This window comes from Haliotis rufescens, unplaced genomic scaffold (assembly GCF_023055435.1).
Source record: "Haliotis rufescens isolate VD_foot unplaced genomic scaffold, xgHalRufe1.0.p SCAF_10, whole genome shotgun sequence".
NCBI lineage: Eukaryota > Metazoa > Mollusca > Gastropoda > Lepetellida > Haliotidae > Haliotis > Haliotis rufescens.
This window is the reverse complement of record NW_025963780.1, coordinates 28,732,252-28,748,345: the sequence shown is the minus strand read 5'-3', so window position 1 is coordinate 28,748,345 and position 16,094 is coordinate 28,732,252. Positions and strand designations below refer to the sequence as shown.

Sequence of the window (16,094 nt, the reverse complement as noted above, 5' to 3'; positions counted from 1 at the left end):
GGTCCATTGTGAGCTTAATGTTTCAGAAAACACTTCTTTATGGAATACGGGTCTGTGTACTCGTGGGCAGTTGACCACAGAGTACGCTGATCACTGTGCCGGATTTACGAGACTTATTAAAGAATGATTTCAGTAATTCATGGCAAATTAGGTTGGAGTCGGAGTCGGAGTCAGAGTCGGAGTGCGAGACTGTCAGATTAACAGGTCTAAATAGCATTGATTTTATTGGTTCCCATTGTTAGTGTCTGATAAACCCGATTGTCAGATTAACGAGTGTCGGATTAATGAGACTTGACTGTAATCAACTTTTCTTCCTAATTTTACTGCCGACCAGTCAACACTGACACACCACACAAAAGGGTTTTTCTGGCTTCCAGCATCTCGTCATTCATGTCCTATAGACCTAGAAAATTTGTAAACTAAAACCTAAACCTGGTCTAACACAATGACATACAAATCAAAGCGGGATTTGCAGATATCCACTATTGGGTGTCTCCCAATAGTGAAGAGTGAGTCGAGAGCAGTTACGATTCAGTGGAGCATTGGGACACTGGGATACTTTGTGCTGTGATGTGCGTATCATGTGGCCTTGTCGGGATACACAAGAATACATGTAACGGGAGGAAATATAAAATCAGTTGTTAAAATACTATCTTCATAGTGATGATTCCAAATGTTTGGTTTTTGGTTTTTTATTATTATTATAATTATTATTATTATTATTATTGGGTTTGACTAGGCAGCGATTCCTAGGAGACGTCCCATTCGCTGTAGAAAGGAGCAAGGGCCCTGAACTGATGATAAGCCTAAACCTCTTTGCTGCATTTTATATTTTAATCTGTAAATAATAATAATAATAATAATAATAATAATGTGTATTTAATAGTAACAATGTGCATTAGATAGATGACAAGACTGTAGTGTAAACAAAACTTCACTTCCAACACTGCTATCTAGACATGTATGTATGTACAGCCCTATTTTGAGACATGTAGCGAGACTAGATCCTGACAACGCAGCCCTGGCAAGTCTGCCATATCTATTTGTAGACAAAGTGCCTGTCTAGATCAGGACAACAGACAAGCAGCCTCTCTTTAAGGAGTATTTGGGGAACCTTACTAATATCAGCACTCACTATAAATATGGCACAAATCTCGACTGGTTATTTGATGTCTTTGAACATGACCAATTGCACTGAGTATTGACTACAAGTGCTGGAAGTGTTTCCCATCACACGATTCAACTAAAAATGCAAAGGGACTTTGTATGCACTTAACAACACATTCCTGCTAAGAGGAATGAAACTATCTAAAATCTACTTCATAATAACAATATTTTGTGTACAATATGTTGTACCTTATCTGTTGATACTATCTTCATGATGTAAAACACTTAAAAAATTCTCCAAACAATTTTTCAATCAATTGCTTGTCAAATATACAAATACATTGTCGTCTCCTTCAGACTACATCTTGGGACTGTACGTGTGGTACCAAAATAAATATCTGTCAGGGCAAATACTAAACAAATTCAATAAGTAGTCAACTTCAGCACTGACAATATTGCACCAGAATTAAGAGGAGGATGAGAAGAATGGGCAATGTTGCAGCTTTCCAAACCAGATCCTGACAAAGACACAATCATAACTTTCACTCCATGATTTGGTCAGGACAACATGTCCAACATATTTGTGCTTATACCAGACACTTATTTGAACCGCATCATTTCTGTTATTCAATTCAAGAGTCCTATTCCACAAAACAATCATGGTTCTGCAGCCTTAGGAATATTTTGTTTAAGACTAATCCAGAAAACCAATGTGAACCTTATTTCATCGTCCTCAGGTTTTGTAGTTAGTCCTGATTGAGTGAGTGAGTGAGTATGGTTTAACGCCGCAATAATTCCAGCAATATCACTGCAGGGGACATCAGAAATGGGCTTCACACATTGTACCCATGTCGGGAATCGAACCAGGGTCTTCAGCATGACGAGCGAACGCTTTACCCACTAGGCTACCCGCCCCCCCCCCCCTAGTCCTGCTTGAACAAGACGTTTATGTTAACATTTTCCGGCAGAATTGGTTCAGAATTATAGCTCTCAATTGAATTTGAAGTGTCCTCAGCACAATTTAGTTTTCGAGTAACAGGCTAGCCTAACTTTCCATTTCTATTCCAAAACTTTGAGATTAAATTAGGACACCAGTAGCCTTAGCACTGCGGTTGCCTTGGGGAACAGGACTCAGGAATGTACACAGGTCATGTATGACTTGTCCAGAGTATCACTCTGCTAGTGTCACACGTCTAGAGAAGTCGTCTTGGAACTACTACTCCTTGATGGATAGGCACAGAACAGTCCGAACTGCAAACCTCCAAGAACAATCCCCATCACATTAGGATACTGAAAAAACAAAAAGAAAAACTCACTTAATCCTCATACAGTTCCGTGGCTGAAATAAAACATGAAAGTCAATGGGTCCTTATATATAAGGTCAATGGCCTTCCTAAATTAAAATACAGTAGCTGATGTCAAAGAATGAAAGCCAAGTTTGTAAGCACCATAAACATATTTTTGACATTTGCAAACCTTAGGTACGGTTCTTCCACAATCTAGAAGAAGACCTACTCTAATTTTGGAATCTTGTTCATGTGAATATTACAGGAAATATTAGAGTGAGTGAGTGAATGAATATATTTTTATGCCACTGTTAGGAATAATCCAGCAATATCGTGGTGGGGGTCACCAGAAATGGGCTTTACACATTGTACCGATGTAGGGAATCGAACACGGTTCTTTGACATGATTTTAACCACTAGGCTAAGCCACTGCCCAAGGAAGTATTAGAGCACTCACTGAGACATAGACGTCTTTGATGATCTGGCCGTACGAGTACCAGCCTACTGCAGCCACGAAGTTCAGGACACACAGCGGGGCTGATATGGAATCACAACTTTTACTTTTCAGAACTTGTGCCTGCAAAGAAAATATTGTCTGAATTTAACTTGTAGTGTGCTTTATACACAAATCAGGGGGGAAGTAGGTCATGAAGTGATGGACAAACTCCTTCTCATAGCTCCCACAGATGCCCTTCACCAACAACACATATTTCCTGTAGCAGTGAGTGAGTGAGTATGGTTTTACACCCCTTTTAACAATAATCCACCAATATCATGGTGGGGGACACCAGAAATGGGCTTCACACATTGTACCTATGTGGGGAATTGAACCCAGGTCTTCGGCATGCCAAGCGAACACTTTAACCTGGTTACCTGACCGCCCCATCAAACTTACATGTAAACAACAAAGTTAGTTGTACTTATACTACATTCCACATCCAAATGTTTCACAAATGTAGGTTGATTTAAGAGGTGTTCAGGAAGAGTGTTCTAATATTTGAATGTAAGTAAGTTTTGACCCAAGTTTATTTAACTAGAACACAAAATATCACAAACATTCAAATTCGTCAAAATACATCCATGTTCAAAACATGTGACCATTGCACGTGAGCGATCTGCACATGAAGACAAGGCCTATAAATCTGCAGGGTTTTCATGTACTTGTGTGACCCGTGAAGATTCAGGGGTAGAATAGGTCTTCAGCAACCCATACTTGCTGTAAAAAGCGACTATGCTTGTCGTTAAAGGCTACTAACGGGATCGGGTGGTCAGGCTCACTGACTTGGTTGTTACATGTCATTGATCCCAATTGCGCGGATTGATGCTCATCATGTCAATCCCTGGATTGTCTGGTCCAGACTTGATTATTTTACAGACTGCCGTCATATAGCTGGAATATTGCTGAGTGTGGCGTTAAACAACAAACAAACAAGATGTTCTTGTGTTCTATAACTGGGCAGCTGCACAACATCAAACACATGCCTCGACTGAGTGCACTAAAGGGAATGATGGAATCCAGGTCGGCTGTAGCCGTAGCTGTAGGTTTATGTTTCCCAAGCACCTTCACGAGACTCTTAAATCATTACAAACACCAAGGGACCATATGCATTCCCCAGATCCAGTGATCACCCTAACCCTGGACCACTACATCTGGTTGATCATCTACAGTAACAAACCACCACAGCAACCTCTACAGCATCCACCATAAAAAGTCTGTGCAGGATGTTAGCCCAGATGGTGAGGTACTGTCTACTTGAGGTAGGTCTTCTGGACAGATGGCCTCTTCAAGGTGTCATTTGACGGACTACAACATCATCGACTACAGCATCATCAGTATCATGTCCACAGTCATGGAGAACTGCGGGCTTCAGTGACGAGTCACGATTATTTGCTTTATCGTGAAGATGGAAGATGTTTAGGCATGGACATGAAACAGCACCAAACTGCATACAGGAAGTTTTGTTTGTTTGTTTGTTTGTTGTTTAATGCCGCACTCAGCAATATTCCAGCGGTCTGTAAATAATCAAGTCTGGACCAGACAATCCAGTGATTGACATCATGAGCATCGATCCACGCAATTGGGATACAATGACATGCATCAACCAAGTCAGCGAGCCTGACCACCCGATCCCGTTAGTCGCCTCTTACGACAAGCATAGTCGCCTTTTACAGCAAGCATGGGTTGCTGAAGGCCTATTCTACCCTGGATCTTCACGGGTCGCATACAAGAAGTAAACAGATTCGGCAGAGGTAGTGAGATTGTGTGGGCAGGACTAGCCGGTTCACATTGGAGGTCAAACATCACTCCCATTAGGCATAATGCCTGCCCTGGCCCTTTCAATCAGCACATTTGAACCATATCTAACATTGAGGGCATGTGTTGGACTCAGCCGTGAAGATCCGGGTTAGAATAAGACTTCAGCAACCCATACTTGCCATAACAAGCGACTATGCTTGTCGTAAGAGGTGTCTAACAGGATCGGGTGGTCAGACTCGCTGACTTGGTTGATGCATGTCATCGTATTCCAATTGCGTGGATCAATGCCCATGACGTCAAACACTGTATTGTCTTGTCCAGATTCGATTTTTTACACAACAAAGAAACAAACAGACTCTGCCACAGGTCGATTGGGCCACTATTCCCCAGGGTCTGATGACATGAACCCTCATTGCCTCCGTGTCCAGCAGTTTTTTGAAAGCCACAGCTGGCAGACACGATATAGACTGCAACTGGCCCTGACCTTTGACATGTCAAGTCTACATCAAAAGACTAGTTTTGACTTTTGTAGCATGTGTCATCTGTGAACACTCAGCTGCTTTCCATTGATCCATCAAACAAGTCCATCAGATTTAAACAATCATTGATGCATACAAGTAGGTGAAATTTCTGCTTCATTGGTTTAGTGGTTTCTGAGATGATTATGGTGGAAAACGCACACCACACGCTGGACAACTGAAGCCGAACAAGTTCCATGCATGACATCATTCATTCCAACTTCTAAATGCCTATCAAAGACTTCAAAGCCATAATGTAAGCAATCATGCTTCTTCCTCTATATTCATCCTCTTATCTATTAAACATAGGCCACCCTGACAAACCCTAACACAAGTATAACACCATCAATTGGAATTTTTTTTATTTTAATTTAGCTGACATTTGCTGCAGACTTAGGGCCAATATCAGCCTCTGAGGAAGTCTAATGTATTCCTGAAAAGGACAAAACATTGCAAAAAAGTCAGTTTTCCGTAGTTGCCTCAGTTATGTAGATATACTCACCACTGTTGCTAGGGGCGACGCATAACAGATCACTGTAAAGAAACAACCATACAGTCCGAGTTGGCCGGCAGCCATGTTATCATCCGGTTGGTAGTATCGGATGTAGATGAGTGGTCCAAACAGCAGGCACAGGCTCATGCTGATGAGTCTGTGCATATGGCCCTGAGACAACAAACACACAGATTAGTTAGGCCACCAATCTTAGGAAGCAACAGTTTCAGGGATTTACAAAGGCTGGGACGTGTCCAAATTTACTATCCGGGTACCCTACCCCCTATTACCCGACCCTACCCGGATACCCACTGTAGGTCTCAAGAGTTGGGTACAAAATGTCCGATTAGGAATTGTTTCGCCGTACCCCTTGTAAAAAGTATTTAGATACACCTATAAAACGATCTGGTCATGCATACACTAAAGTTGACTGAAGCTGTATCATTCATCAAAACATAAAATAGTCAGAAGGAATTTGCCTATAGTCAGAAAGATATCCGAACATTAGCAATTTGTAGGTAACCACGGAGTTATAGTAGTGATTTTTTCTCATTCAACAATATATCATGTGACTTACCACGGGTCCGGGTAGTCCTGTGGGTACCCAGGTCCTGCTCAGTACCCACCCGCCCGAGTACCCAAGCCACCCGTCCCAGCGCTACTGGGGACCCTTGGTAAAAGTGAGTGAGTGAGTGAGTGAGTGAGTGAGTGAGTGAGTGAGTGAGTGAGTGAGTGAGTGAGTGAGGTGAGGTGAAATTGGGTTTAACGTCGAGTCCAAGATTATTGCACTTATATAGCGACGTGCATGCACGTGTATGTGTGTGTGTGTGGCTGCTTGTACTAGTCCGGACTGATGCCGATTTATAGTGCTAGCTCACTGAGATACCATGCCGCAGTTTAACATGAATACCCCACTCAGACACAGTATACTGACTCCGAGCCGACCAGTCCTTGTTTTAGCCCCTTAATGCCGAGCGCCAGACAGGGTAACAACAAGTACAATCTTTTAACGTCTTTTTGTATGACGCGGCCCGGGATCGAACCCTGGACCTTCCGCTCTCCGGGCGGACGCTCTACCACAAGACCACGGAGGCGGTCGTGAGTGAGTGAGTGAGTGAGTGAGTGAGTGAGTTTAGCACCGATTTGAATAGTATTCCAGTTATATCACAGCATGTCAGCTTGATTTTGGAGGAAAGTTCAAAGTGATGCAGGTCTAATAATGTTCCCCACTTTAGTGAAAACCATGAGCACAAGTATGGTGCCTGCTGTAAGCAATGGAAAAGCAACTAAGTGGATCGTGTCGTCAGACTCAATGACTTGGTTGATAACGTATGAGACGTTACTCAAATCAAATACTGATTTCTGGCCACCCATTATTTACTAAGTTGGAATTATTGCATTCTAGTATTATTGCATTCTAGCCTATCAAAATATCAAAGGGTTATTGTGATGTGCATGTCTATTGGCTTGTATTAGGGAAGGCCAGTATGTACAATGGTGTATGCAGTCTGCTGGTGTGTATGGGTCTGTTGTGAACAAGGTGTCCGGAGGCTGTTGGTGTGTCTGCGGTCTGCTGGTGTGAATGGGTCTGTTGCGGACAAGGTGTATTGAGGCTGCCGGTGTGTCTGTGGCCTGCTGGTGTGTATTGGTCTGTTGGTGTGTCTGCAGTCTGCTGGTGTGTATGAGTCTGTTGTGAACAAGGCGTATGGAGGCTGTTGGTGTGTCTGCGGTCTGCTGGTGTGTCTGCGGTCTGCTGGTGTGTATGGGTCTGTTGGTGTGTCTGCGGTCTGCTGGTGTGTATGGGTCTGTTGGTGTGTCTGCGGTCTGCTGGTGTGTATGGGTCTGTTGGTGTGTCTGCGGTCTGCTGGTGTGTCTGCGGTCTGCTGGTGTGTCTGCAGTCTGCTGGTGTGTATGGGTCTGTTGCGGACAAGGTGTATGGAGGCTGCTGGTGTGTCTGCGGTCTGCTGGTGTGTATGGGTCTGTTGGTGTGTCTGCAGTCTGCTGGTGTGTATGGGTCTGTTGTGAACAAGGCGTATGGAGGCTGTTGGTGTGTCTGCAGCCAGCTGGTGTGTATGGGTCAGTTGTGTACAAGGCGTATGGAGGCTGTTGGTGTGTCTGCGGTCTGCTGGTGTGTCTGCGGTCTGCTGGTGTGTATGGGTCTGTTGGTGTGTCTGCGGTCTGCTGGTGTGTATGGGTCTGTTGGTGTGTCTGCGGTCTGCTGGTGTGTATGGGTCTGTTGGTGTGTCTGCGGTCTGCTGGTGTGTCTGCGGTCTGCTGGTGTGTCTGCGGTCTGCTGGTGTGTATGGGTCTGTTGGTGTGTCTGGGGTCTGCTGGTGTGTATGGGTCAGTTGTGTACAAGGCATATGGAGGCTGTTGGTGTGTCTGCAGTCTGCTGGAGTGTATGGGTTTGTTGTGGACGTGTACGGAGGCTGTTGGTGTGTCTGCAGTCTGCTGGTGTGTATGGGTTTGTTGTGGACGTGTACGGAGGCTGTTGGCGTGTATGCGGTCAGCTGGTGTGTATGGGTCTGTTGTGGACAAGGTGTATGGAGGCTGTTGGTGTGTCTGCGGTCTGTTGGTGTGTATGCGGTCAGCTGGTGTGTATGGGTCTGTGTGGACAAGGCGTATGGAGGCTGTTGGTGTGTATGCGGTCTGCTGGTGTGTCTGCGGTCTGCTGGTGTGTATGGGTCTGTTGTGGACAAGGCGTATGGAGGCTGTTGGTGTGTATGCGGTCTGCTGGTGTGTATGCGGTCTGCTGGTGTGTATGCGGTCTGCTGGTGTGTATGGGTCAGTTGTGGACAAGGTGTACTTACCCTCTTGACTGTGTAGATGTAGAAGATGCAGATGTAGAGGAACTGCAGCATGGCCCCGAGGCAGTTGGACATAATCATGGAGTAGATACTGCGCATGATGCTGTACTTTAGCCAAATACAAGCACTGAAACATCACAGAATACATCTAAACTGGTCAAAAATACTTGGCTCTTAGAATACATTTATACTGGTCAATAATACTTGGCTCTTAGAATACATTTACACTTGCCAAAAGTACTTGAGCCAAATGCAAGCACTGAAACATCACAAAATACATCTACACTGGCCAATAATACTTGAGCCAAATACAAGCACTGAAACATCACAAAATACATCTACACTGGCCAATAATACTTGAGCCAAATACAAGCACTGAAACATCACAAAATACATCTACACTGGCCAATAATACTTGAGCCAAATACAAGCACTGAAACATCACAGAAGACATCTACACTGGCCAATAATACTTGAGCCAAATACAAGCACTGAAACATCACAAAATACATCTACACTGGCCAATAATACTTGAGCCAAATACAAGCACTGAAACATCACAGAAGACATCTACACTGGCCAATAATACTTGAGCCAAATACAAGCACTGAAACATCACAAAATACATCTACACTGGCCAATAATACTTGAGCCAAATACAAGCACTGAAACATCACAAAATACATCTACACTGGCCAATAATACTTGAGCCAAATACAAGCACTGAAACATCACAAAATACATCTACACTGGCCAATAATACTTGAGCCAAATACAAGCACTGAAACATCACAGAAGACATTTGAACTGGCCAATAATACTTGGCTCCAGGGGTCCGGAAACAGTCATGTGCACCGGACATGTCCGACTGGGAATCTTAAATGTCTTAAAATATTGCTTACCGGACATGTGAACTTTTCTGTCCGGACATTTTAAAAAACAAACGGGGTCCAAATAATTGATGAGCATTATCGTATCCCTTCAGCGAATTCGGGTGAATAAACAGGCATAATAAACTTGGTCAATAAAAGTACGAAATTTGATATAAAAGTTATAACATCACAAGACATGATGATTTACCACTTAAAATGTATTTCCTGCTCTCCAAGTGTTACTATGGGATGTCCTCAGATCTTTGTTTAGTGGTAGCAAGAACTAAGATCTCATTTAATGAGATTGGAACCCCTGATTTGAAGCCCTGACGTATTGTTATAAGTTACCATAGTAACACTCACCTGACAAAGAAGGCAAAGAAAGGAACAGGAGAAGTGTCACCTGTTCCGCCCTTCCTCACGATACGCAGACATATTTCGCTGGAAACAGACACATCAATGTGAGCACACAAACAAGACAAATTCAGTTGTTTTGTGCCTGAATAATTATTACCCTTTTCATGTCTCTTTTCCTAAAAGAATTAAATATTTATGATGTAACATAGTCATATGAAAACAGGGTGTTCTTAAATGTTTAACTTCTTTTGAGTAGTATATATTAACTGGTGACTTAATGCCTTTTCAATAACCATTAGCATGGTTAGCTATACAATACAAATACACATTACAATTTACTCCTGAATCCAATAACCACGGTAACCTGGCATTAGTTTCCACATCTGTAAGGAAATCCTTGAAATTATTTTCAGTTTTTACAGATGTGTTTTAAATAATGTCAAGATAATTTTAGTTTCAGCACAAGTATGTATGTGTTTGCCTAATCATGCAATACTTACATCCCAACCAGCTGACAGGCTATAGACGATAATGTAGCTGCCCATGCCAGCACCAGCTCCCAGTCCATACCATGAACTCACCAACCACCTGCTGCAAAACGACAACTCATAAACACATCATCCACCAGTGGGAATTCAAATTAAGAGGCGATGACACAAATTGGGGTTTACAGGGGTCGATTTAACTGTTAAAATTACAAAAGGCTTGCTGAAACGTATAGTAGATGGCCCGTCTGGCGAGTCAAAATTGTACCCCTTCTCTGTGTATGTTTCATTTTTCAAATTGGACACTGCTCGTGAATCATGTAATTTTGATTAGAAAATATTTAGGGGGGATGAGGTCCCGTGAATGGTTCTCTCAAAGATCATCTTGGTACAGGTAGAATGATACAACCGGCAGCCATTTTGTAATGTTGTGAACAACAACAACATCTTTATTTGCTCATAAATCGCCACAAAATGATGCAAATGGAAGCCAACATTTAATCTCAGCGTGCAGGAAAAGATGTTTTACAGATGAGGGGTTCTAAAATTTTCGGGGCCCCCTGGGTAACTCCACAGCCGCCAACATTTAGTTTTAGGCCAGTTAGTTTGGAGAAGGGCCAGTAACTTTTGAAAGGAGCAACTCAGCAAGACCTGCAGGCTACATACAAATTTGTTCTTAAATCTACCCTTGGGTTTAATGTCATGCTCAACAATGTTCAACATCTGTATATCCTACTGTGCATCAGCCAGAAAATAGGCTAATGTAGAAATCATCTACCTCACCGAAACTCAAAACACTCAGGTTAAATGTTGTTTCCATAGAGTCACAGACCTAACAATAGTACCATATACATGATATACATGGACTGGCTTACCATCTCTTGTACACGTGAAGGGTGTGATCCGCTGTACTCAGTGAAGCAATTTACACTAACATTGAATCACTGTGATGGCCCTATTCAAGTGTGACCTCAGCGATGGGGATACAAAAATGTCAAAATGTATCTGTTTCTCAATCTTAAAAATATGGCATATGACCCTTAGTTTTTTTTCTCTAGAGCTATACTTTCAAAGCAGAGATGTCATCATATATCATGTATATCACAATATCAATAAGTTTTAATGTCGATATTGTATTGATTTATGAAAATTTATGAATATACATTAATACATAAATTAATAACTCACTGCCATAGAAACGCAGGATTAGAAATTGGCACTAGTCCTGTATTCCTTGCCAAATTACCCAATAATTAAGGTATCAAAACGACTAATAGAAATTTGCCATTTTTTAAAGGTTCTGCTATATGTTATCATAATAAGGACTAGTGGACTAAAAATGTTAGTTTCTACTGCTGAAACATTTACATTTATCAAGATGACTATGGTTTAGGACAGAAAAAAGTCAGAAAATATAATTTTACACAGCCAAATTCAAAGGTAGCCTTGTGGATTGAATACAGGTTAAGATCAGAGCTCCAGATAAGCTGCGTATCTGCGTAAAATATGCATCAGAAATGCAGAAATATGCAATAAAATAAAATCCATGCGTATCAAATAACTTGTGTGTATCATCAAAAGATTCTGAAGTAACCCTACATATTCGATTAGCGAATGAGCAACTTATTTTGAAATTATAAACGGGCATTCCGTCAACCTTGCCAAACTCCACGATGACAATTACATCAAGATCATTTGCCATCACACTTTCTTGTGGAAGTATCGTGGTATTTGCATGATTTGTGAGTTGTATAAAGCTCTCTAACCCACATGACACCAGTTTGCAGGGACTAGATGAATAGTGTTGTTAAATATTTAACTTAAATACCCGCATGTGTAAAAACTAGTGGGTAACAGAAATTTAAATAACCAGATAGAATTACACTACAGATACCCAATGATTTTAAAATGCATGGGTAAAATACCCACAACACCAAAAACTTATCTGGAGCTCTGTAAGATAGATTTTTTTTATTAATACACATACAGAAAAACTAATTTTGTTATTCATCGAAATATAATATGAATCATGATACCTTAGAGCTTATATTATATTAATACTAAACTTTGCAATGGATTACAACATGTAGCAATAGACACTACGCCACATGCTCACTGTCCACACTGCCCAGTAACGAGCAATAAGACTGTGTCCTTGTCTGTAACCAGCCTACGAACACCTGTTACTACATACAACCTGTTCCAATAAATGACCTAGAGAAATATCGCTACACAATTCATTCAGTCATCACATCAATAAATAAATCAACAAATGTTTTGTTAACTATTCCAACCTTACATACTAGAAATTAACTTTTACAATAGGTTACAAATAAATTGTCATGTTATGTTTGCATGGTTCACTTCATTTACCAGTGATGAGAAAAGCAGTCCATGCTTCTAGCATGCTTGACTTAAGTTAATTAAATGTACAATATGATTCAATATGTGTACTGATGGAGTATTTACACAGCTACAGTTTAATAAACACAATCACGTCAAACTGGCTGCAGATGTTGGCAGAAAGAAATATATCGAACAGAATGAAATGACACCAATCCTGCCAATCTTAGGCTATAAAATTCATTCCAAGGCAAAGGCTTTTGGGAAAATCGTGCAGATGAGTAACCATTTTTAGTGTGTGTCAAAACTAGTACATAACCAAATACAGTTTTGTGCAATCAACCTGGGAAAGGGCCTCCCTACATAATCGTATTCCTTGATGAGTAAAATGCTGATAAATTTGTCTCCTTTCATCCAATTTTAAGAGGCTATTGGTGATTTTATATTTTGTTTGATCGTCACATGTGTCTTCAAATTAAGATGCCTTAAATACAGGGATACACACCATGAGTTAAAATTGTCTATAATTCAATTTGGATGACTGCTTTAAGCATGTTAAGTAACAAACCTGACCATGATAAGATAACTAGAATCGGAGAGAAAACATCTTGTCCCTAACGCAGTGTCCAGACTTCACTAATCTTGGGACTAGTTAAAATATCAGCTGCTGTGTCTAATCCTGGACTACCAAGCCACAACAAATGATATAGCGCCAGACTCACTTCCTTTCATGCCCAATGTATAATTTATTTGCTATTTGTTATCATAAAATGTAAACATCTTTCGCTACTTATGATAACTTCCCTAATAATGACCCGCAAATATATATTTGGGATTCCACCTTGACATACACTTTTCTTGGGGAAAAAGAAGTATTTTATGTCATGAAGTGAGTGTGTTTTACATGTGTTTTATGCTGCTTTTAGCAATATCACACCAAGTTATTAGAGAGGAGGCGGGTATTACCGATGATGTGGCATTCACCGATGGATTTATAAATCTCATCTCAAACACGTTAAACATACACATTTACCATCATAAATGTGTATGTCAATAGTAAGTATACTTTCTCTTCCGGAATGAACCTTCGATTGCCTAAAAGTATCTACTATCAACCCATAAGAATCTATGTGCAACACTGCCTCCTTGAACTCTAAAGACCACCTCCGTGGTCTAGTGGTAGAGCGTCCGCCTGGAGAGCGGAAGGTCCGGGGTTCGATCCCCAGCCGTGTCATACCAAAAGACGTTAAAAGATGGTACTTGTTGTGACCATGTCTGGCGCTCGGCATTAAAGGGTTAAAGCAAGGACTGGTTGGCTCGGAGTCAGTATACTGTGTCTGAGTGGGGTATTCATGTTAAACTGCGACATGGTATCTCAGTGGGCTAGCACTATAAATCGGCATCAGTCCGGACTAGTACAAGCAGCCACACACACACACGTGCATGCACGTCGCTATATAAGTGCAATAATCTTGGACGCGATGTTGAACCAAATTTCACCTCAACTTGAACTCTAACACACTAAGCGACATCAATATTCATGACCTACATTGCCCCAAAGCCAATCACATCTTGCTGAAGTTGGGTTTCCACCAGATATTTATAGACTAGCCAACCGCGGACTCGATGACGTGTTTCTGTCCCACAATGCAGTCTTCCCGCCACATTGGCGGTCGTTATAGTCTGTATCGGTAAAGGCCTCCGCTTGAAACGTGAGTGCTGCATTTACCGATAACTCAACCACCGATAGTCCTAGTTGTATATGCAAATATTCAGTGAATTGAAACGACTGATATTTATGTTTCTTTTATCTAAAATTAACATATATGAGATTTATACATAATATATACAAAATTTGCCCTAAATGAAATAGAATGCAAAATTCACAAGAAAGCTGTGTTCACTCGATTTACAATAGATGAAATTATTCACATACCTAGAGTAAAGCGCTAATGTGAATACATTTAAAAATAAAATATATTATAGATCTAGTATAAATATATTAATATATATTTATATATATAACATATAATATATATTGTAACATGTGAAGTATTTTCACGAACAATACGATGAAAAATCGTAATATCACATTGATAAAAATTAACAAATTATGTTATAATTACAGCATTTAGTAGAGTAAATCTCTTTTTTGAGAGGCAATCCTCAAACGATAATCTTATTTCAGGAAACAAGAAATAGCCAAATCAGGGTCTACCAAACAAAGACAAATATGCCTGAGTGTGTTATTAACACATGAATTTGAGTAAAACGTAGGAAATAAAATGTGTCCAAAGCATATTAAGTGTTTCTGTTGTAATCTTAGGAATTTTGAAACAAGCTATAGTCCATCAGCGTCTTCTTGTCACATTACCACATTGATATTATTTTGGGTTTTACACGGTTAGGATTTCATAAATATATCTTGAGCACTACACACGGGTACTAATTACTTCAATTTAAATTATCGGTAATTGCCGACTGAAGTCATCGGCAGACCCACCCTTCATCGGTAAATGCGAACTTCCGGGTTTGCGTTTTCGTGCCGTGTTACGAACCCACTACACAAAAAACACGGCCACACTGCATATTGTGGTAATAGAGTTGACCGAAGACACATTTGAGAGAACTCGCCACCCAAATGCACTATGTTCTTATTTGCATTGGGTTTCCCCCTTACCATATCGGTAAAACCAACCTCCGCTCTATCCATATTCTTACAATGACCAAAAATCGTAATAACACTTTTGAGTTATGGAAAAAAACATGATATTACATTATGAGTTGATATCATTTGCTTAAAATCAAGATATTCAACTTTTGAATGTACTAACATACTACTAAAGAGCAATGTAAGACATATATATAAAAACGTCTGTGCAATGTTAGCTCTCCCTTCAGTATCATGAATAATGAAAATATAAAACTTTACCTATTAGACCACGTCACCGTCAATCATAATGAATTGGCACTGTTAAGTTGCAATGAATTTGAAGCATCCAATTTTCACTAGTCTAAACAGAGACCATATATTACAAAAAGTATGGTCTTTAGTCTAACATAACAGCTCTGTAGGTTACTAATACTATGAGCAATGAATTAATCTTATGCAGAATAGATCTTTATGGGTTCCAGTCAAGTTTATTTTTCAGTAACAAATTGGCGAATTTCTTTAACCCCTCTGTTATTATCAAATTCTTATCAGTACACTTCCTAAACTTATCCCCCCCCCCCCCCCCCCCCCCCAAAAAAAAAAGACGAATGCATACGCCACGTTTATATCGACTGCTCGAGTAAACATCTGGCCGAAATACCGGACACCTTCAGAAGGCGCATTGTCGTCATTTCTAAAGACAATACGGGGAAGATCAGACAATCGTTCAAGAAACTTCTTAATAAACTTACACAAAATGTGACGACCCGCAGGAAATAAGCACACGAGTTACGGAACACACGTCAGGTCCCACAGCTTGAAGCCAATTGACTTTGTTTACATCCGCAGACGAAAGCGCCGCGTCAAACTTTCACAGAATCTCGCGAGAATGGTAAAATTAAACCTAAGAAATCAT

General features: G+C 40.7%; 1 protein-coding gene across 1 annotated transcript; it reads right to left on the bottom strand.

Moving 5' to 3' along the window:
* Nucleotides 1-2,089: 2,089 nt before the first annotated feature.
* LOC124135053 (sugar transporter SWEET1-like) lies at nt 2,090-16,062 on the bottom strand. Its single transcript, XM_046500229.2, has 7 exons — nt 15,931-16,062; nt 10,198-10,288; nt 9,704-9,781; nt 8,472-8,595; nt 5,671-5,832; nt 2,851-2,970; nt 2,090-2,397 (listed from the first exon to the last, which is right to left on the bottom strand). Exons 2-7 carry the CDS (start codon nt 10,263-10,265, stop codon nt 2,293-2,295), a joined length of 657 nt encoding a protein of 218 aa, XP_046356185.1. The 5' UTR covers nt 10,266-10,288; nt 15,931-16,062; the 3' UTR covers nt 2,090-2,292.
* Between the last annotated feature and the right edge of the window lie 32 nt (nt 16,063-16,094).

What these genes read in the sequence shown, in the direction of transcription:
- LOC124135053 (XM_046500229.2), bottom strand. Translation starts at nt 10,265, where the DNA reads ATGGACTGGGAGCTGGTGCTGGCATGGGCAGCTACATTATCGTCTATA. An exon ending in GCCTGTCAGCTGGTTGGGAT is followed by an intron (nt 9,782 to 10,197) that starts GTAAGTATTGCA and finishes GTCTGTTTCCAG; the next exon opens with CGAAATATGTCTGCGTATCG. An exon ending in CGTCGCCCCTAGCAACAGTG is followed by an intron (nt 2,971 to 5,670) that starts GTGAGTATATCT and finishes TTTTCTTTGCAG; the next exon opens with GCACAAGTTCTGAAAAGTAA.